Here is a 23,661-nt window from a genome sequence, read left to right as displayed (position 1 = left end):
CAAACCCAATGACTCTATTTTGTGAAGGTTCTGGGTAATTAAATTATATATTTTCTTCCCAGTGGAGGACATAATTAAAATTTTGTCGGGATATTATTTATTTCAAAAATCTGCCCCTTCTTCCTTTAGAATCAAATGACCGTTCTCTTAGATGCACTTAGAAATTTCAGTCCGTCGGATGGGACTTTAATGGTGCCACGTTTAAAGATTGCAACCTCCTTTACACACAAAAGAGCATTTCTAAGGTTTTCCAAAAAAAAAGAGGCCCTAGGGCCTTAACGGTCACCTGAGTTTAATACAACATTGTAAAGGATCCATAGAAGTATAAAACAAAATTAACTGATAGATGAATCCATGTTGCCCAAGAATTCCCAAAATCTAGAAACATACATAAATATATTCCTTTTTATACTAAATTTATTTTTGTAGAGCTACTATATTAAAACATCATTTTAAAATTATTTGGAATAATATTCTTTATCCGCTCTGTACTGAATTTGGTTTGGTCACGTTATTTGACAATTCACGTGATAGTCAAGTTATTTGCCTCTAGTCGAAATATGCGTGACCTTTACCAAGTATTTATGTATTCATTAAGTTATGCTCTCGATTTAAGGAAATAAGCAGCACTTTTCAAGTTAAGGAATGTTTTCGTTATGTATATTCAAAAAATGGTCTAGATCTATTAAGTGTATGCTCTTGCGAAAAGGCGATTTAATGATGCACCTCGGCGTGAAACATGCAAACACTGTACACATAAACACGGTAGAATTAATTCAATACATTCTCTCGATAGTTTTTAAATTATCGCACTAAAAAAAGGTTTCAGATTTGTATTAATGGTCTACCTTAGATTTACAAATAATTTGTTTAATAATAAAATACATTTTTCACTGTAAGAAGTTACTTGATCCACCTCTCACTGCACTTAAAATGCATCAAATTTTACCATGGTGACGTCATGTCGACAAGTGCATTGCGATCAGAGTGACTGGCTTATATCTTGCTGTGTTGGATTTAACTAGCGACAAAAATTCAGGAAGTGGCAAGTTTTGATGTAGTTCATTACTCTTATTCAGTTTAAAATCGCAGATTATTTCATTTTCAGTTATTGTAAGGAATTTCTATATTTATGTGATGTCACAGTAAATATTTCCCGTATAAATTAGGCCCCGTCCCTTTTATGGAGCCTTGGCAGAGCTGCGAATAGCCTTGCTTATTGTAATATGCTTGGGATCGTATTTGGTTTGTCCAAGTCTTCAATATATATATATATATATATATATATATATATATATATATATATATATATATATATATATATATATATATATGCGTGTGTGTGTGTGTTTGTCACTTGCCTAGTGTTACAATTAAAGAAAAATCTCTAATGCCTGTATATTTACTCGAAGTGATGCCTCTTACCACAAACATTACTTGGGTGCCTGCCATTTGGTAACACTTCGTACCAACACTTGCCTGTTGGTTTTACACAGCTTGGTAATACCTGTTACCAGCACTAGCCACTTGGCTATACATTTGGCTATTTGCCATTTGTCACAAACAACGTAACCCCTAGTCACCCTGCCTCTCTGTGATCACTTGGTTACTATAATAAAGCATAAATATAATATAATACATCTTTATGCAGTCTCTTCATTTCACCCGAAAATAACTCAACAATTGTTAAACAGGACACCATAGAATACATCTTTGATCAATTGGCTATTTTACAACAAACATCAATAATCTTTTTGTCAATCTTTTATATTGCTTTACAGACAAGAATCCGCCTTTGGGCATGCTTTGATCATCTACACCAAACATTAATTTTTATTTTGTTTTTATATATATAACATTCTTTCTAGTATTTTCATTCAATCAAATAACGTGATTATCAAATTTTATACTAGAATGTCTTAATTAATGCAATTTAGCAAAGGGAAGTAACTCTCATTTGCTTCACTTGACTTTGATTACTATATAATCAGTACAGCCCCGTCCAAACACCAGAACCCTCGTATCCATGGGGTCATGAAATTCACAATTTTGAAAGAGGCAACCTTGCTAACATAACCATGCATTTAGTAAATCAGCTAAATACCAAGGAGCAGAGGGGGAGATTTTCAAAGTGTATTTTCACTGTATCATCATTAGAGCCCCGTCCGAACATCAGAACCCCTGACCCAAGGGGCATGAACTTCAAAATTCTGAAAAAGACACCCTTGCTCATCATAACTATGCATTTTGTTTGTTTGTAAATACCAAGGAGCAGAGGAGAAGATTTTCAAAGAATTAATGCGGTTTTTTTCCCACTATATCATCAATAGATCCCCGCCCTAACACCAGAACCCCTGACCCAGGGGTTAGGAAATTCACAATTCTAGAAGAGACATCCTTGCTCATCATAATTATGCATTTAGTTTGTTTGTTTAATACCAAGGATCAGGGAAGATTTTGAAAGAATTAATGCATTTTCATGACAGAAATAACCCACCCCTCACAACAAAACCCCTGACCCTTGGGCCAGGTCTTTTACAAATTTGGAGGAGGCACCCTTGCTCATCATAACCATGCATTTAGTTAGTAGGTTTAATACCCAGGAGCAGAGGAGGAAATTTTTAGAAAATTATTTTCACTATATCATCATTAGAGCCCCGCCCTAACACCAGAACCCTTGACCAAGGGGCCACGTCTTTCACACTTTTGGAAGAGGCAAACCTTGCTCATCATAACTCTGCATTCGGTTCATCGGCTTAATACCCAGGAGCAGAGAAGAAGATTTTCAAAGAATTAATGCATTTTACTATATAACCATAAGAGCCCCGTCCTAACACCTGGACCAAGGGGCCATAAAATTTACAATTTTGGAAGAGACACCCTTGCTTAACATAACTATGCATTTAGTTCATCGGCTTAATACCAAGAAGCAGAGAAGATTAAAAAAGAATTAATATTTTTACTATTTAATCATTAGAGACACGCCCTAACATAAGAACCCCTGACTCAGGAGCCATAAAATTCACAATTCTGGAAAAGACATCCTTGCTTATTATAACTATGCGTTCCGAAAAAGATTAGGCTCATTGAGGGCCGCCAGAAAATTCCAAAAACTTTCAAAACCGTTCATACAGTATTTCAATTCATACCGGCGAAATATGGCTGAAATACGGCCGACTCGGCGTAAAACAACAAAAATCAATCAATCAATCATAACTATACATTTGTTTGCCAAATACCAAGGAGCAGAGGAGAAGATTTTCAAAGAATTAATGAATTTGCACTAGATCATCATTATAGCCCAGCCCTAACACCAGAACCCTCGTCTTAGGGGCCACATCTTTCAAAATTTTGGAAGAGGCACCCTTGCTCACAATAACTATGCATTTGGATCATCGGTTAAATACCCAGGAGCAGAGAAAAAGATTTTAAGAAAATTATTGCATTTTTACTATACAATTATTAGATCATCAGCTTAAATCCAAGGAGCAGAGAAGATTTTCAAAGAATTAATGCATTTTTACTATGTAATTATTAGAGTCCCGCCCTTGCATCAGAATCCCTGATGCAGTAGCCATAAAATGCACAATTCTGGAAAGACACTCTTGCTTATCATCACTATGCATTTAGTTTGTTTGCTTAAACCAGAAGATTTTCAAAGAATTCATGCATTTTCAATATATCATCATTAGATCCTCGCCCTAAAATCGGAACCCTTGACATAGGGCCATGAAATTCACAATTCTGGCAGAGTTACCATTGCTCATCAGAACTATGTATTTAGTTTGTTTGCTGAACACCCAGGAACAGAGGAGAAGACTTTTAAAGAAATAATGCATTTTCACTATATTCAACAGAGCGCCACCCTAACACCAGAACCCTTTTTAAGTATTGCATTAATTTTGATGGATTTAGCCCCACCCCTCAGGCCCCAGGGGGGCAGGTGTCATGAATTTAACAATTTAGTTTCTCTTCACCCATAGATGCTATATGCCAAACTTGGTTGAAATTGATTCATCCCTTTCAGAGAAAAAGTTGAAAATGTACAAATGTTAACAAACGACGGACGACGCCAGACGAAAAGAGATAGCAATAGGTCACCTGAGTGACTCAGGTGATCTAAAAATAAGCTCACTTGGGGCCGCTAGAGAAATTTTATATAAATCAACATAAACGGTCAAAAAAAAGTCGCCGAAATCAGGCTGAAAATTACTGCCGACTCGACATTAAGTAATAAACTTTTCAATCGTCTGTATTGAAAATAGCCAAATCAGAAATTATTGCCACTGCACACATATTACGTTGAGAAATATTTATTTCGATTTTTCAAAATCTTTGAATTAAAATTTCAAATATAATCAACAATATGTAATTAAAAATGAGTACATGATGCGTCAAACCAACAACTATTAACAGTTAAGTCCTCTAGAAATTTAAATAGTGATCGTCAAGGACCATATTTTCTCTCATGCTGGTAATTTGTTGAGCTGAATGAAGCTCCTCAAAAAAGAAAATACATATATTAAATAAAACTATAATCACATATTCGTTGTGTGAGATATACAAGTCTTTTCTGTTTGGCATTCTTTGTCAACAAGGTTGTCCTGTGGGGACGAACTTTCAAGCAAATTATTTATAGCGCAATCCGAATTTTCGGGCACGGAGGAAGTTTCCGTCTGAGTGTTCAAAGTACAATCGATAGATCCATTTACATGAGATGATTTCTCGTGGTTGTTGGTAATGCTTCTAAGTTCCCAATGCTTACTGCTGTTGCTCATATCCTGATTATTTGGAATCAATTCAGCATCTTCCCCCAGCATGGCAGAGTTTAACGAGACTGTTCTACAGGTAAATGCAGCTCTCAAAAATTTTCTGAAAGTTTTACTCATAAAACAGTAAATTGCTGGATTAAGTGACACTGTGACATAAGCAAAGCATGGCGCAAATAATTGCAAATGATAAGAAAATGTCGTCGCTGGAACGTTAAGTGAATTCATTATTGCTGCTACGTGGAGGGGTAGCCAACATACTGCAAATGCCAGGGTAACGACAAATGTCATCTTCACTATTTTACCTCTTATTTTCAGCGTGACAAGTGCCGCCTGATTTAATCGGGCACCACGCCTCAAATGCGCGCGTAGTTTTTGAGCAATCTGGATGTAACAAAATCCAACCAATGTTTGTGGAATAAGATAAAAGAAGATAAACATGCAAGCAGCGTAAGCTTTCCGTTCGTCATCTTCCATTTCCTCCAGACAAATGGGACGAAACGCTTTGACTTCCCGCACAACCAGAAGAACCCAGGAAAAAACGAGGAAGGAGAACACCCAAAGAGCTATGATAATGTAACACGTGTTTTGAGGAGTTCTGCAAATAAAAACACAACAATTATTTCACAAATGTTAGTTAATGAACATGTCATTTTTATAAAATTAGCAACTCTAATTTAGTGGTTCCATATAAGAAGCTGAAAATGTTCAAAAGTTTACGAATGAAACGTTGCACAAAGACGGACCAAAACAGATATTGTTCGTACATATTCCTAAATAAAACTTGGATCTACTATTGTTGTCACATTCGCCCCTGGGCTTATGATATTAAAATTGAACATGATTTGGAAAAAAAATTCTGTACGTTAATTCCTAAGGAAACTGATTTCCTATTTTGGTCCCGACCTACCCAGAAGCCATGATTTGATTTCTTTGGTTGATTTAACGAACTCAATTCTACACAACCTGAGGATACTTCAATATAAATATGACTAATCATGGCTTTGTTCTTGATAATAAATGTAAAGAGTTTTCCTACATGTATGTACCTATGCATAATTTTGATCACCTGCCTCACCCAATTCCTAGGGCTCATGACTTGAAACTTAAATCTACACTATGTAATGAAGCTTTCAAATAGCTTTCTTTTTTCTGGCCCAGTGGTTCTTGAGATGTCACGAAGTTTTCAATAATTCCTATCTCCCCTTGAAAATGGCGTGCATGGCTTCATTTTAATAAACTTGGATAATCTTTGCACAAGAATGTGCTGTGTCAAGTTTAGTTGAATTTAGCCCATTGGTTCTAGAGAGGAGGGGTTTACGATGACAATAGACAACGGACAAATTTCGATCAGAAAAGCTCTTCTGAGCTTCGGCTCAGTTGAGCTAATAAAAAACAATGTTTGATGGCCATTATAATTTGTATCATTTTTTGTGTATGAAACTTTTCATGTTGTAAAAAAACCCCAGTGTGAATTCATTCTAGACCGTTTGACGAATACTTAAGAGTGTCAATGAACGCATTATTTGAAAGGAGAAAAAGGACTCTTTAGCCAACCTACTTAAGGGTCACAGGTGTTTGAAAATTCTTGTTTTAGAAAAGTATTGTAATTAAGTATTATAATATCTATCGCATCATGTATCATATGTAGAATTCATTTAATGTAAATCTGAACGGATTCGTTGCCAATAAATGAAAAGATTTTTTTTAAAAGACGACATTTATATGTTTTTGGCATCCATTTTTTTTGAATTTCCAGAAAACCAAAGAGGCTGAACAAATTCAAACACATTTTCTTTATGGATAGGATTTAAAGAAGATTCGAGATATCTTGGAGCGATGCTAATGCTATCAGGTTAATGCTTGTAGTGTTATTAATCTTCTCTGATAACCAGTTAATGACACGCACCGGAACTGCCCATTCTTATTACAGGATAGAAAAAAGTATGAACTAAGTAACTATGAATTGCAGCCTAATCAAGCGTTTGTGATGTATTTGTTAATAAAAAGCGAGTTGTACAGCACCGCATATTGTCTGGCATCCAATACAAAATCCACTAAGAAAACAAAGAGGATTTATCAGTGAATACTATCGCCGAAACGCTAGCTATCGTGTCAACAAGCTCTTGTAGAAAATATTACATTATGAGTTTGGAATTAAAATAACTTGAAGTAGATTTGTTTTGTGTCAATATAACCGATTTACATATAGTTTTGTAAATGGTAAAGAACGTGGACTACAACTCCTACTTGTGCAAACACCTTATATGCGATAAAGATTACTAAAGCTGATAGACATTGCCATAAAAGTGAACAATCGAATGAACATTTAAATTCACAGAACCCCATTTTTTGTAAAAGAATTTAAAATTTGTTTGCCGCACCCCGCCCCCGGGAAGGAATAAGCATGTTTGAGTTTTGACATTTTTTTTTGCTTTTTAAAGATTTTTCTGCTAACCCCCCCCCCTTTTTATTTAAAAAAAAACGATACACGTGCCTGTTCTAAAGTTGGATATATAGCTTAGCGACATAATTATTCGCTTTTCAGTGTCTGAATTAGAAATATATATCTAAAATTCAAGAAATTTGTCGGTCTGTTTTGTATAATTTTATACTAGATTGGGCCTCGTTAAATACAAAACAAGTAAAATGTTACAAATCATTTTTATATTCCTTCGATGCAGATTTTATTCAAAACTTCTACATGAGAGGATGTAAACATCGGTGGCCTTCAACTCCACAATTCAGATATATGGACGCCGTTTTATCAGTTAATAATAGTTATGACATTCGCTTCATCATCGGGAGACCCGGATTCGATTCTCGTCAGTGCATTTAAACAGAGACAGGCTAATGACAGATAAGTTGATGTTACTGGGATTTCAACAACCTCGTTTAAAGTCAGCATTATATGGTCATTATATTGACATTGTTAATAAATATAAATATCACTAGGTCTTTTTTTTTGCGGGGGGGGGGGGGGGGACTAACATATTTCATACCAATTGTTAGGCTTTTGTATCTCTAAAAAATTTGACTTCGGAATGTTCCGTCTACCTGATCAATGCACAGGGTTCACGTCGGGTATGACCGGTCAACAGGATGCTTACTCCACCTAGGCACCTGATATCACCTCTGGAACTCCCAGGGGTTCGTTTTTTACCCTGTTAACCGATTTGTATCGTTTGCATTTTTTTTAGATTGATGAACGTGTTATCTTTACCTTTTAAATTATTAATGTACCATCGCCTGCGTGGCGCAGTGGTTAGAGTGTTTGCTCTATAGTCGCGGAGTAAGTAGTTGACCCTTAAATCGCGGGTTCCAATCCGCTGTGTGACGTGGGAACCGGTCATTCGGATGAGACCGAATAAATCGAGATCTTGTACCGAAGTAGACGCTGGCACGAAAAAGATACCTCGCTGCCAAAAGTCGTAAATGCCAAGTACAGGTCTGAATGGCCCTCGGTGTCGAGTATGGGTATAAATTTGCAGCCCACCACCGGCAAGTGGTGGCATCTCAATATGAGTGAAAATTTCTCGAAGGGAGGTAAACAAGCCAACAAACACACAAATTTTTAACGTCCTAACTTCCCTGTAACAGCATATGTTAATCGTGAAGATCGTCTCTCTGGTATTGCGGGATTTTTTTACGGTTGTCAGGAATATTACCATTTTCATCCGTTTTTAATGTCTATTATTAAACTCCTTAATCAGGTTTTGCATTTATTGAGTGAATCAGGTTTTTTAATTCATCTTAGACTATATTTTAGGTTAGATTTATATAGAAATTTTTGTGGAAACCGTTTATCAGGCTCCTTGGTTGGGTATGTTGGTCATATTTAAAATGAATGACATCTTACAAAATCTACAGAAATGTGAGGCACCTTGAAATCATGCGTACTCAACCTGCTACAAATATTGCGAATATACCCTTGCGGTCCATGGTCTAGACCCTACTTTTGGACTTTAATAAGTTAATAATAGCCTAATTAACGTTTAGACATCTACCAAAGCATTGCCCGTGGTTTGTGAATAAGGTAGGGGCTAATTTATTGGTCGTTTATGGAAAGTACATCTCCAAAAGTCTTCATTTACTCGTGGATATTGAGCTGATGAATTTCTTGGTTAATTATATAGAACATGTAGGCCTAAACAGAAAGTAAAATATTCGTGCAATTCGGCTTCAGTAGTCAGGACCCAGGGTGGGACTAAGATGGTCATATAATAAAAGCATTATCAATTACACAGCAGACCTAATAATTTTTTTAAAGACAAGCTGTATGGATTTTATAATGATAAAAAAATTCCCACCAAACTTCAAGAGTTCTGCAATATTATACTAGTACAGAGTCCCAGTCCATAATTGGGCCACAGTGGCAAAGCTTGAGAAATATATGATAATCAAGTAAACTTCGAGACCCATGGACCTTGTGATTCAATCCTAAAAAAGACGCTAAACTGTAAATAAAAAACTTGAAAGTTCTTTCTTTAAGTTGGAATAAAGATGACATTGAAAACTTCGAATCAGTTGCTTGTTTCTTTTTTGTTAGTATTTTGTCCGATTTGCTATTGTCCAATTCAATTTGTAAGAACAACAAAATTCAAAAGTAGAAAGCAATGCTTACTCTAAATTTAAACTTGCTTCCTACTGCTTGTATTTTTGTCTTCTGTTGTATTCATCAATGAAATTTGTGGTTGAATATTGAAGGTACTTTGGTGGAATTGTATCTATATTGCAATATAAGAGGAATTTTTCTTACCTGTAAGATCTTACTCGTTTAGGGTGTACGATGACGAAATAACGGTCAAATCCTATCGCCGTTAACGTCATTACATTGACGGACATAAAAACCACCATCAGGTACTGTACCATTTTGCCTGAAACGTAATAGAATATCAGATGAAGGCAAGCATTGCTGTGAAAGACATTTTTAATATGCAACAGATGATGGTGTCGTTTAAAAAGGGGTAGAATTTGTTATAGAATATTGACTGATACATATTTTATGAAAATGGTGTTCCATACAAGACAGCCGTCACGTTAGCTCAGTTGGTAGAGCACTTGCTCCGTGATCGGAAGGTCGTGTGTTCGAATCACGGCCGCGACTGACCTAAGTCGATAAAAATAGTTAGCAAATGTTCCTTCGCCAAGCGCTTGGCATTTTGAAATGTGGGTCCTTCGGATGAGAGTTAAAAACCCAGGCCCCATGTCACGGTGGGCGTTGGCACAATAAAGAACCCTCACTGCTCGATGGTCCCCCAGAGTGTCGAGTAAAGGGTCTAAATTTGAGTCCCTTCACCGGAATATGGTGACGTCTCTAAATTCTAGAACGGGACGTAAAACAACATACAATTAATCAGTCCAGACAAGACGGTGTAAAATTGATGATTTCATGTGATTTTCACCTCAGGTATTTAACTGATGATAAAAACGTAAACCTTTCATCAGTCCTCGGTCGAAATTGAAGGATCGCGATTGTGCACGATATACCTTAAAAAGCTTCATTACTGTTTGACTTCTCGCAGACAAGCTGTTCGTGTGAATAAACCTCCCTTTCAATATTGAGTAACTCAAAACAGACTGTCCTTCTATATTTACACCTAAATGAAATATGTGGAGATAACGAACAGTATTCAAGCTCAAAAGTCCAGTAAACAATACAAAATAGGAGCAGAGTAAACACGGATCTCCAAAACATCAGAGGTGGGATCAGGTGCCATGGAGGAGTAAGCATCCCCTGCCGACCGGTCACACCCGCCGTGTGTTCGTTGTCATGATCAAATATAGGTCTTTGCACTGCAAACTTGACCTTCGTTTTCGGGTTCAATGTACCCAATGCTCTAATGGGTATTATGCTGCATCCGTATTTAAGAATGTCAAAAATTTTGCTGTTCTGTACTGGAAAATTGTGATTTTCCTTGATTCCCCTCTCGGCACTCTTAACTCGAGGCAGACACTGTAGTACAAACAGATACCTACTCATGCAGTTTATGACACTAGAATGATTGATTGATTGTATGTTGTTTAACGTCCCATTCTAGAATTTTTCACTCATATAGAGACATCACCGTATGCCGGTGAAGAGCTTCAAATTTAGACCTATACTCGGCACTCAGGGTCATTGAGCAGTAAGGGTTCTTTAATATGCCAACGCCTACCGTGACACGGGACCTATATTTTTAAGGTCATATGCGAAAGACCCGTGACTTTCACTTCTAATGCCGGGCGCTTGGCGAAGGAACAGTCGCTACCTTTGTTTACGTCTTAAGTTTGACGGAGAACGAGAATCGAACCCGGGCCTCCCGATCACGAAGCGAACCCCCTGGCCTACCACTAGGCTACCGTGACCGGTTCTACTAGAATGAAGTGTATCTCCCCTACAACATTACTTTTAGATGTTCCTGAAAATATTTAAGATGAATCATTCTATCGTGAACAAGCTTGTACCATTTTGAAAGACCACCCATCTTCGCCAAACAGTGTGAGCATATTTAAAGGGCTTCAGAGAAAACCTATTTGTATTTCGTATTCAGATTTTGGGCCTAACCACAGGGTCACTTATCCTGTTTAGTTGATTTTGATTGCTTTATTTCTAATTGATGACTGTGATGTCCTTTTGGCTTTGAGGTGCTGTCCTGATAAGTTATATACAAATCCTGCAGAACGCTTGCAGTCTGTTCGACGGTCAGAGATGGCTTATTAATTTTAGAGTATGATGATCAAGTTAAAAACAATGAAAGGAATCAAGGAGTTGACCCAGAAAAAAAAAACCTGCTCTGCAAATATATCTCATGCAAAGCATGAAAGCTCCTGTGCAACATCTAAAAGAACTCTGCACGACTCGGCTTAAAAAAAATTGGGGAACGTGCCTCGCAGGGTTGAATTGATGAATTATTGGACACACTCTTCTGCACTGATAAGTCACTACTACTGCAAAATCATTGCAGATAAAAAGTTGTTCACAAAAGACTTTAGAGCATTGCATAGTTCAGAAACATAGTCTCCTGATTAAGAAATGTGGTGAAAACAACTTTTATTTGCCGAACTCTTAGGCTGAAGTATAAAGTGTACTTTTTGTCAGGTGCATTGTACGTATCGTTAATTATATTAACCAGCAGCTACTGTGACACGGGACCTCAGTTTATACGGTCTCATCTGAAGGACCGCTCTCCACGTCCCACAGTGGGATTTGAACCCGCGACTTAAGGATTAACTCCTTCCTCCGCGACTCTAGAGCAGACGCTCCAACCATTGCGCGCATCTAAATAAAAATTTGCATAAAATGATAAAACTATGCCCCCCCCCCCCCCCCGCGTTCTACGGGCCTGTGTGACAAGACCTTCGCTTGATTTTAAGTATTTTTACTCCATGATCTTTATGTCAAAGTTTAAGATACTTTTAAAAACCGTTAACCTTGTCCATAAATTCTGAACAATTGGTGCAAGGACTTTCGTATTTCAAACATGCATTTCTTGTGACAAGACATTGCCTTGGGTACCAAACTGTTTTACCTTTGATCTTGACTTTGGAGTATGAGGTTTTTTGAAAATCTTTAACCTTGACCAACACTTGAGAATAAATAATGCTAGAGCTTTCATATTTAATTTGTGTAGTGCGTGTGAAAAGACCTTTCTTTGTTTACTAACATTTATGACGTTGTAGTTTGACGCATTTGAAAAACCTTGGCCATAAACTGTCATACGGGGAAATCAGTGTTTCACAAAACACATCTTGTTATATTATTAAATGTTTTGCTGCATTAATAAAACAATATTTTAAAAATACATATAATTCTAGGTGTATATGCAAAGAGGATACTGAGTTCGAAACAACAGAGATTTCCAATTGTAATGATGAAGGTTCTACATGTGGGGAGAAGCCATTTAGACCAGCTCTTCCATTGCATGAGGTTTTAATTCTTCATACTATCGTATCTTCAACATAGGTTTCAGCTTTTCTGGTGCAGAAGTTCTTGAGAAGACTTTTAAAGATTTTCCACATATATTTTACTGTAAAACTTTGATTCTCTAATGTGGCGCCACCCTTAATCCCCCGAGGTTCATGATTTGAACAATTTAGAATCTACTCTTCCCCCCAAAAGTTTCCACACAAGTTTCAGCTTTTCTAGCCCAGTAGCTCTGGAGAAGATTTTTAAAAATTTCCTATAGATTTCAATATAAAATTTGATTCTCTGTTGTGGCCAAACCCTACCTCCGGGGGCCATGATTTGAACAACTTAGATTGTACACTACCTTAGAAAGCTTCCACATACGTTTCAACTTTCTTGTCCAGTGGTTGATGGGAAGATGTTTTAATGACCCCACCGTATTTTTGTCTTCTTGGTTATCCCCCCTTGTAAGAGGGCTTGACTCTTCATTTCAACAATGTAATCTCCCTTTCATCGAAGGATGCTTTGTATCAAGTTTGGTAAAAATAGACCCAGTGGTTCTTAGGAAGAAGTTGAAAATGGACAAGTTTACAGACGGACGGACAACTGTTGATCAGAAAAGCTCACTTGAGTTTTCAGCTCAGGTGAGCTTAAAAGAAATTTACGTATGTTTCATCAAATTTATGTTTTTGAAATGTGTGTTTTTCTTGGACTGAACGGTACCTCTTGGAAACATGAAGGAAAAACAAAGATATTTGGTACCTATGGGAAACATGAAGGGAAAACAGATATTTACCATGGCAAAAAAGAGTGTTAAGCTATTTATTTGCTCCTAGCATTGCATTTGCCTGCAAAGAAAGAAGACAAGTTAATTCAGAGAAATTGTGCCCCCCCCCCCACCCCCCGCTTTATGGAAAAAGAAGAGCATACGTGGATCCAGAGAAGTTGTGTCCGGACCTACCTTTCCCCCGGAATTTGTAGAGTTTTTAAATGAAGAAATTAAAAAAAATCTCTGGACCTCAATTTTCTTTTGATTCTGGCTAGCAGGCTACCGTAGTACTGTAGTGAGCAATTTCTTTATCATTCTCAACTATTCTTCTGTAATTGACAGATTTGTCATTTTCTTACAGCATCGACTTTTTCACCCAATATTTAGCTCAAGTTTTGAAAATAACACGCCATATTTGACACACTAAGAACTATGTCTCAAACTAAAGGAACTTATAACTCAATATGTACATTGCCAAAGTCTTTCCTTATATATGACAATACTAACGAAATCGGCATTCAATATTCCCGATGACATGACGTTGGTCACATGATCAGACTTTCTAAACCGCACGAGACATTTAGAAATTCTAGACTGTGACGTCACATGAGATTGTACATGTATGTTATGTTGGATTTCCATAACAGTCTAAATAGTGCATTTTTTCATTTTAATACAAATAAATATTAGTATAAGAAATAAATGAATACGTGACCAACTTTATGTCATATCTGAATGAAACTCTAAAAAATATATTTTATTTCTTAAGTATGATACATGTTTGATAGACTATAGTCGATATAAACTTTTTCCTATCTGGCAGTTGTGTCCGTCAGTGTACATCCAAGTAATGAACAAAGGTTGACTTGTAAATTTTACTTGTTAACGTCATTTTTATGATCTGTATACAAAACACATAGGGTTCTGACGTCATTTTAAGAGCTATTACCTCATTAAAAAAAAATATAAAGTGACATCACAATAAGAAATTTTACAATGATAATCAAATTCATTGACGTCCGTCAAACGGTTTATATTTTGTCAAACCATTCTCAATAGTTTTCAAATGCCCCCTCGTATAAATAGATTTAGTCGAGATGTTTTCTTTTTTTTTTTTTTAAATTTGTTTCATCTATGTTAATTTCGAGATAGTTATGTTTTTAATTTCAAATGTTTAAATTGTACGCCTAATAAAAAAAAAATAAATGATATTAAAAAATGAAAAATTTTTAATCGAAAATAAGATTGGAAATAGGTGTCCGAGAAAAAAGTGACTTCACTTCAAGTCTAGACTCCACCGGCACCGAAATAGAGAGCTATCTTGAAGAATAACTATTACAAATACCTTTACTAAATTCTTAAATTGAACAGATTTACCTTGTTAAAATCTTATCACGAGAAGACCATCTATCGTACGGGGGAGTTAAACACCGTCATAGAAAAGAACAATGTCACCCCCTTAGCTTATACGTCCACCAGGATTTAAATAATACAAATAAAAGTCTTGAATATTGATGCTCGCAGCTTTCTTTTATCGACGAGAATAACTAAAATAGATTTACTTGGGCGTGTATTACCAAACATAAACCACAGCGGATGGAATACATTTGTTAATTTCTCAAATTGACTTCTTACCAGTGCCACAAGTAACGCAGAAATGACATATTAAACTACGCAATAGAGGTGTTCTACAGGAACGAGTATAAGATGCAGCGTCAAATCGATGAACGCATATAATTATGGTCTGCAATGTATGCAAATAATTTGTACGACTCTTTCTGATGGAGTAGTACTCTTAGCAGAATTTATTAAAGCTGAGCCCGATTCGTAAAAGGAATTTGTTCGCCATATTCGATTGGTCTCTCGCTATTCCTAAGGGCCACTATATAGAGCTGCTCACTTGGTCACTGTTCAGTGTATTCAATCGCTTTACAGCACTCGGTAGCGACAAAAAATAACTGTGTACTTCTTCTAATGCAGGAGAGTAAGATACAAAAGAAAATTACAACAGTTGCACAGGCCAGTGCAGTATACAACAAACACAAATACACGTCACTGCAATAAAATGTAAACAAAGGTAAAGCAAGATAAACAGCATGCGCACGGGTCGCCATTCCATGCCGATACCCGTTACAATAAAGCAGTCAGGTGTAACGAATGCTAAAAATATACCCCGATGCTGATATCGTAGATAGTATAATCGGAAATGGCGTATGCCTATTTACGAGTCGTGTTTAGCTTTAATGAAATGATATTGGTTAAAGGCCTAATACATAGGGTGCTAAAACGCGGAATGCGAAATGGAACGGAGAGAGGAACTGAACGGAAAATATGGTAACAGGATAATCACTTAAAAAAATAAAAATCACACCAGAAACGATAAACATTATATGAATTGTTCATACTCAATGAAGTATTATATCATGTATTAATACGAGTTGACTTGGACTCTTTTAAAGACCCCTGAACATAGGATTAGCATAGGATACGGAGAACGGGACAGAGAAATATTACGCAGTTGTGGTAAAGATGAACCAGTGGAATAACTTAAGTAATGTCCACTGTGATTAATATGATGGATTGATTATATGTTGTTTAACGTCCCGTTCGAAAAATTTACACTCATATTGTGACGTCACCATATACCAGTGAGAAGCTTCAATTTTAGACCTTTACTCTGCACTCATGGCCATTGAGCAGTGAGGGATCTTTATCGTGCCAACGCCTATCGTGACACGGGGCCTCGGTTTTTAAGGTTTCACCCGAAGGACCCGCAACTTTCACTCAAAGTGTCGAGCACTTGACGGAGGTGCAGTTGCTACCCTTTTTTTATCGACTTAGGTCGGTCGCGGCCGTGATTCGAACACACGACCTTTCGATCATGGAGCGAGCGCGCTCTACGTGATCAATATGAATGGTCAGAAGTTTCTTGCGTGAACCCTGAGGTGCACGCAGAAAATATATAAGCGGGGTCAAACCGGATGCCATGGGCTTACGCCAGGCTACGCATGCGCGAGAACGCTAGAGAGTTCGCCTAAGACAACTTGCCCTTAGAACAGTTCGCCCTTTTCGAATTAGAAAATACCAATCATTGGCAAACCTCGCTCTAAAATCAGCACATCGTATTTATGTATTCTTTGGCGTAGCCAAGATCCGAATTTCTCTCGTATATCCTTAAAATTATACAAACTAAATTCTATAATGGTATATTGTCAAGTATTTTAAATGAGTAGGAAGAACTATATAGATAGCTTAACAGCTTGAACATGTTGAATTAAAAACTTAATTCAATTACAAGGTTTTAAAAGATAGTCTGTACCATGTTTACCGGCATTTGTTTTGTGCATCAAGGTTCGCAATATAATTTTATAGACAGCAATCCAAATATAGCTTGATAAAGCCTGTAGCAACGTTTTTCCATGTGGGGGAGAGGGTGAAACATCAAAAAAAAAAATCTGTGTACTACAGATCTGTGCTACACGTGTACCATCTATCTTTCCAATGATGGAATATCTACCGTATAAATCTAGTACAGGTGTCAAGTCCCAGCCGCTATGGGTTACATGTATCGAAAAGCCCGATTTTTTAAATGACAAAACTAAAGGCCAATCAGAGACACAATTTCGCTATGAAAGTACAATTTTGCTATGAAAGTACAATCACTCAAAGTAGGCAGATGTTAACGAAAGGTCAACCTGTGCCACCTTTCAGAGTAACCAATGAACTTGTCCATGGATGCACTGACGGTCGTCGTAACAAGAAAAGATATGGGTTACCCCATATCCAAGATATTCGACTTCTAATTTACTCCAATTTTCACTAGAAAAAAAAACTAGTACACGTGTTATGAAACTGGTGTATAGTTCTTCCTGTCCGTAGCAAATACTGTCACCAGTCTAAGCGTCACTAGCAAACAGTGCATACACCTGTGTTTGCAACACCAAATAGCATAAGTCTACACACGTGCGATGAGATTGTCAATCGAATCTTCTCAGACCATTCTGGCGACCTCGGAAAAACACGTTGTTTTGCCGAGAAATTACGATTGCAGGTATTGTATATGAACCATTCCGTTATTTAAAAAGAGACAGGGGGGGAAATCACTCTTTTTGTGTTTAAAATTGGTCGAGTTAATAGTCGATAACCTAGCATCGCTTTAGATAACTCGAGACCCTCTAGTGCTCCAGTACAGGGTCGGATCCAGCAGTCTTTGAAAGGGGGGGGGGGTCTAGGTCACAGCGCAGGCACTTAAATTCAAGCCAGTCGCAACGGTTTTCAAAGGGGGCAACCTCCAAAAAGAGTTGACAAGCAAAAATTAATTAATTAATTAATTAAATTAAAATAACAACCTGTGCACCACACTGTAGAATGTTATTTCGCGCGGGGGGGGGGGGGGGGGGGGGGCTTCGTCTAACGTACCGGTACATTTTGATTTCTTTTAAATGATTGATTTTCTGTATTTTGAACCTTCCCGCAACAAAAGCGGGGAGAGCTTCCAATGCAAATCAAAACTTATAATATATTAAAATTATAACAAAAGATTTTTTTTAAAGAAAAAGTGACCCCCCCCCCCCCACATACTACGGGGACATTTTGAACCTTTCTCTTCCTTCACTAAAATATCCCCATAATATAATGAGGAAATAAATATTCTCTTATGGATACTCCATTTCATGACTTTTTATGCATACTTCTTAAAAGTAGTTACTTTAGAAGATGGTCCAAAAATGGCATAGGCGTACGTTCGCCGGAATCGTATGATGATATCAAAGTCAAATCTTTCATGTTACGTGTGGGTGGTCGAGGCCCGTGGCCGGGGTTGTGAAGGTACACGGAAGAAAGCAATAAGCAAAAATATATCTAGAGAGCAGAAAGGGCAGAGATTGAAGTACTTATTTTATTGAAAATACTAGACGAAAAATATCTATATTACAGAAAAAAACAGTCTCTCTCTTCCTCTTTCAGCAAAAATAAAGGAGGTTCAAACACCCGGAACCCCCCTCCCTGGATCCGCCAATGGAGTTAAAACTCCTGCACGCTTAAGCCTCTTTTAATTCCGTTGTTAATTTTAAAGGCTACATTACAATAGTGATAGATACCTGATCAACATTTCATATTCATATCAATTCAAGGTCATGATTTTTTTTTATATTGCAGCCTAATTAATAAGCAGACTTAACGATGAAAATTACAAGATAAATGTTTTAAAAAAATTAAATTTAATCACACCTTTGTAAAATCACTAAATCTAGAAATTTTCTTTGAATTTCGTTTAGAAACACATGCATATGGTCCACGTATTGCAGTCCTTTTTTAAAGGACAGCAACTTGTATTTATTTAAACCTTGGTGTGAGCAAGCAGCATAATGAATGTGTAAAGTGAATGTTCAACAGACGTAGCTGAACAGTTCAGACAATTACAAAATAATAAGATAAGTTGTTTTATTAATCACAAAGTTTAAATTTCTAGTTTTTAGGACATTTCATGTTAAGTATTTGGACATGTTTACATGTACATTGCATAAGTATAATTAAGTACAGCGTCTATAAATTACAGAAAATGTTCGTCGCCCGCGTGACGCCGATTTGTAATTTTTTTTTTTTATAAATCTGAGGTAAATTTTATTGGTTACAGGCTACTAATTTTACCTCTATACCATTGACCACGCAAGTAATGCCAGTTTAAAAATACAGTTTTTTTCCTTAAAAATTCCTGGAGTATAGTGGAATGTGGTTATTTTAGGGTATAGATGGAAAGAAGAGGGTCTGGAAAAAATTAAATAAAATTGGTAATATCGGGAAATTTTGCTTTTAATTGCGTAGTCGGAAGGATGTAAAGAGGCCCATGTTTACCCTTTCGTCGAAGGGAAAGTGAAATAAGCAGCGATGGGGTTATTTGCTATGCCATAGCAGGACTTGTAGGCTATTAATTTTTCTGAGAGCCTGAAATTTTTTTGGACTTAATTGTTCTAGCTCTGTGCCAAGTTTCAGGTAAGTCGAGCTGGTGTGATTTTTAAAAATTTATACATCATAAAGGAATGTATAGCAAAGTAATTGGTATGCTGTGTTCAGCTGGTCATGGAAGTGCAATAACGATAACTCCGCTTTAATTTTTTTTTCTATGGTTGCATTAAAGAAGTTTTCCCGGCCTTGTAATAAAAACACATGTGTTATGAATTTGGTTGTCATGGTAGTGTGTTAAATTTTAATCTTTATCCATCAGAATCAGCTCGATGCAGTTATCTGGTTATAACGAACCGTAAATTCGAAGAGAAAATAATCGGATTTTTTCCCTCGCAACTAATGTACCGAATGAAATGTCACATGATGATGACGCCCGAAAATACCAAGCACTTCCGTGACCAGCTGGTGGGAGTGATTTATTCGAAATATTTTTAAACAATTAAATGGAAATGCAAGTAATACTTTTCAAAAAGCTTGCTTGACTGAGCAATTTAAAATGTCTATAGAACATACATCCTTTATAAGAAATAAATATTTCCGTCCTTTTTAGAAAGGGGGGTGGGGGTGGGTTCGTAATATTTCATTACCTTAAATTTTTAAGACTTTATACAAATCATCACTTTTTATGACTCAACGTTAAATAATAAACAATCAATTACTTCTGTGCAGAAAAAATGGAAACATTGAAAGTGATTTGAGTAAAGATATTTATTGCATCTCAAATAACAGGAAGACGTCACAGTTGCTCAGTTGGTAGAGCGCTCGCTCCGTGATCGGAATGTCGTGTTCAAATCATGGCCGCGTCTGACCTAAGTCGATAAAAAAAAAAAATAGGTAGCAACTGTTCCTTCGCCATGCGCTCGGCACTTTGAAGTGAAAGTTGCGGGTCCTTCGGATGAGACCTTAAAAACCGAGGCCCCGTGTCACGGCAGGCGTTGTCACGATAAAGATCCCTCACTGCTCAATGGCCCTGAGTGCCGAGTAAAGTCAAAATTTGAAGCCCTTCACCGGTATATGGTGACGTCTCTATATGAGTGAAAATTTCTCGAATGGGACGTAAAACAACATACATTCAATCAATCAAATAATAGGAATACAAGTGGAATGTGGACAGTTGCTACCTATTTTTTATCGACTTAGGTCAGTCGCGGCCGAGAATCGAACTCACGATCTCCCGATCACGGAGCGAGCGCTCTACCGACTGAGCTACCGTGAACGGTGCGTACCTGTATAAGAAGTAAGAACATATATGGACGTGCATGATGAAATTTGCACAATGTTAGATGCAGGGCAAAATGTATCAAGATAGTTAACCGATAATCATTATATAGTAAAACTGCACACAATTTCCCTTGTTGATGTGCAGTTTGATGAAAAAAAATAACAAAAAAACATAAAAAATATTTTTTTTTATAAAAAATAAAAATATATGTCTAAAGACTAAAAATTGATCTATTGGTTGTACACTGTTTAACGTCCCATTCGAGAATTTTTCACTCACATAGAGACGTCGTATGTTATGTTATGATGTTATTAAAAAAAATATATAAGTTGCAGTTAATAAATCTGAACCTTAAGAATGAGGTTAAAAGAACAAACTCTACTTATTTCCATGAAAGTTATCACCCCCTTTCAATAGAACAATCCAAGAAAAGGGCACGAAGATAATTTACTCGTGATATTCGACGCGAAATGATTGTGTCACACCTTTCGTAGAAGACAAATCGCTACAAACAATAGTTAAGATAGGCAGAAAAACTATCACACGAACATATACGCAAGGAATAAACAGGTACATGCAAAAAAAACTAAAGGAAGTAAACACATCAATATTTTGCTTAAGTTGTATGATTCTTTCTTCTGCAAGCTGTTTATGTTAAAATGCAGGTAACACATTCCGCTTTATATCAGCTTGCACAAAATCTAGCTCACTACTCTATTATGATCTCTTAGTTTCGGACTATGGAACAAATTGATCCTTATACTGCCTGGCGCTCGTGGCGTCAGGCAATGAAAATGAAGAAGAATATGTGACAAATTTATTGATGTATGCATATTCCATGTTTTGTTATTCTTTAGATAAACAATCACGCAAAGTTTAATCGAAGTTGCAAGCCTTCTCTCATTTTATGTATCAGTCGTAAACGAGATGTTTTAAAAATAGCTTATTGGGACAAAAGGGTTCCATTTAGTGCATATCTAATACATAAATAGAAGAAAGGTTAGTCGCCCCCAGATTTAAAAAAGGGGGGAGGGGGGTCCATCCTCCAAGTGCCTATATGATATATTCGTATGTGAAAACTTTATCCCCTATTGTAATCTCACCCTACTAACGGGGGGCTTTATTTGAACAAATTTGAATCTGCACTACCCGAGGGTGCTTCCACATCAATTCGGCTAATCATGGCTTTGCTGTTCTTGAGAAGATTTTCAAATTTTCCCCCTGTAAATTCCTATGTATAGTTTGAATGGACTTACGAGCTTGAATACTGTTCGTTTTCTCCATATTTCATTTTAACCACCGAACATGTATCTCTGCTGATGGGCAGTAAGTCCCCGAGGATACTTTTTTTTATTTATTCATTTAATTGCAAAACACACTCGTATACATCTCTCTCTCCCACTCTCATACCTGTTGGACAAATTCACACACATGCATATATATATATATATATATATATATATATATATATATATATATATAAACATAAACACCCAATATACATATTCATTCATAATATTAAGAGTTACTATTAGACAGATTAATCATTAATCATTCTATCATTATAGAATGTATTTTGTGACATTTTTTTCTTCGAAAGTATCGTAATTATTTAAATATTGAAATATCATTAAAAACAATATTATTGTTTTTTTTCTTAATTGTTGAAGTAAGTATTTCTTCACCAACAGGGTTATCAAATATATTTATTACCATGTGATCTTTTTCCAGATAACCAAAAATAACAGTTTTCGCATCAAATTCAATTCTTTTACCATCTGACAATGCTAGCCAAAGTAAAATAGGAGGTGAACAATGGCACTATATAACATTGAAAGATGTGTACCCCAAAGCGTAATGGACAGACAGACGGACATCCCCATCAATACATTCCCCCCCCCCCCGCATTTCAAGTGGGGTTTTTAAAAACTCTACATTGCCTAGATATCGAACATCTGAATTATAATCCTCAACATGTTCATGTTCTTCATCCTACAACTATAGTCCTGCTGAACAGGTCCTTACTGGTGACGTTAATGAAGACCTTAAATCACTTAATATAAAAGGACCAAAATTGAGGGAACCCCGATCTTTCAACTAATGTCATAATTTTGTTTATTTCTGTGGAAGATTAGGCCGGACGATGAGCCAAATATAAAAAGAAGACATTGACACCTTGTCAGAATGGATTAAAAGTATCAGATTGATGTTGAAATCTCGCATTAAGCGATTGAGGGGCAATATGAAGACCATCTATCCTTCTGTCTGCCACAATGCAGAAATAAAACAAGAATTAGATAGTGAATTGTATTTTTAGTAGAAGTAGGAGTTAATTCTGCAAGTGGTAATCCAACTTACATGTATACCCATAGCTCCCTTTCTAAGGAGGAAATTCTTCAAAACCATATGTCAGTTTTAAATATTTTCAATATTCCCAACAATCAAAATGAATCTGAATTACCATACCTATACCTGGTTCCAAAATTCCATAAAAATCCTTACAAACATAGAGGCATAGCGAGTTCCAGTAAATGATCTAGAAATTGCAGCATCTGAAACCTTGACTGGTACAATAAAACATACTACAGGCATCCTCCATGCATCTCTGATTTATACAGGGCATTAAAGTACTTGGAAAGATTGATTGTATATTGTTTAACGTCCCATTCTAGAATTTTTCACTCATATAGAGACGTCACCGTATACCGGTGAAGGGCTTCAAATTTAGACCTATACTCGGCACTCAGGGCCATTGAGCAGTGAGGGTTCTTTAATATGCCAACGCCTACCGTGACATGGGACCTACGTTTTTAAGGTCATACCCAAAAGACCCGTGACTTTCACTTCTAATGCCGGGCGCTTGGCGAAGGAATAGTCACAACCTATGTTTACGTCTTAGGTTTGACGCGGCGCGGCGAACGAGAATCGAACCCGGGCCTCCCGATCACGAAGCGAACGCCATACCACAACCTTGACAGGTTATTTGGAAAGAAAACTACTCCAAAACTTTAACCTGGGACACCGATGCCGACACCAAGGGTATTATATA

General features: G+C 36.7%; 1 protein-coding gene across 1 annotated transcript in view; it reads right to left on the bottom strand.

Moving 5' to 3' along the window:
- Window positions 1-4,297: 4,297 nt before the first annotated feature.
- LOC133173428 (galanin receptor type 1-like) overlaps window positions 4,298-23,661 on the bottom strand; it is a 74,129-nt gene continuing 54,765 nt past the window's right edge. The window contains exons 2-3 of the mRNA XM_061308412.1: window positions 9,529-9,646; window positions 4,298-5,367 (exon numbers count right to left, since the gene is read on the bottom strand). Of these exons, the coding sequence (XP_061164396.1) occupies window positions 4,539-5,367; window positions 9,529-9,646 (947 nt within the window). The 3' untranslated portion in view covers window positions 4,298-4,538. The remainder of the gene's footprint in view (window positions 5,368-9,528; window positions 9,647-23,661) is intronic.

Source organism: Saccostrea echinata, unplaced genomic scaffold (genome assembly GCF_033153115.1).
Source record: "Saccostrea echinata isolate AGI-Se365-2 ecotype Australia unplaced genomic scaffold, CSIRO_AGI_Sech_v1 ptg000056l, whole genome shotgun sequence".
NCBI lineage: Eukaryota > Metazoa > Mollusca > Bivalvia > Ostreida > Ostreidae > Saccostrea > Saccostrea echinata.
This window is presented reverse-complemented; position numbering and strand designations above follow the sequence as displayed.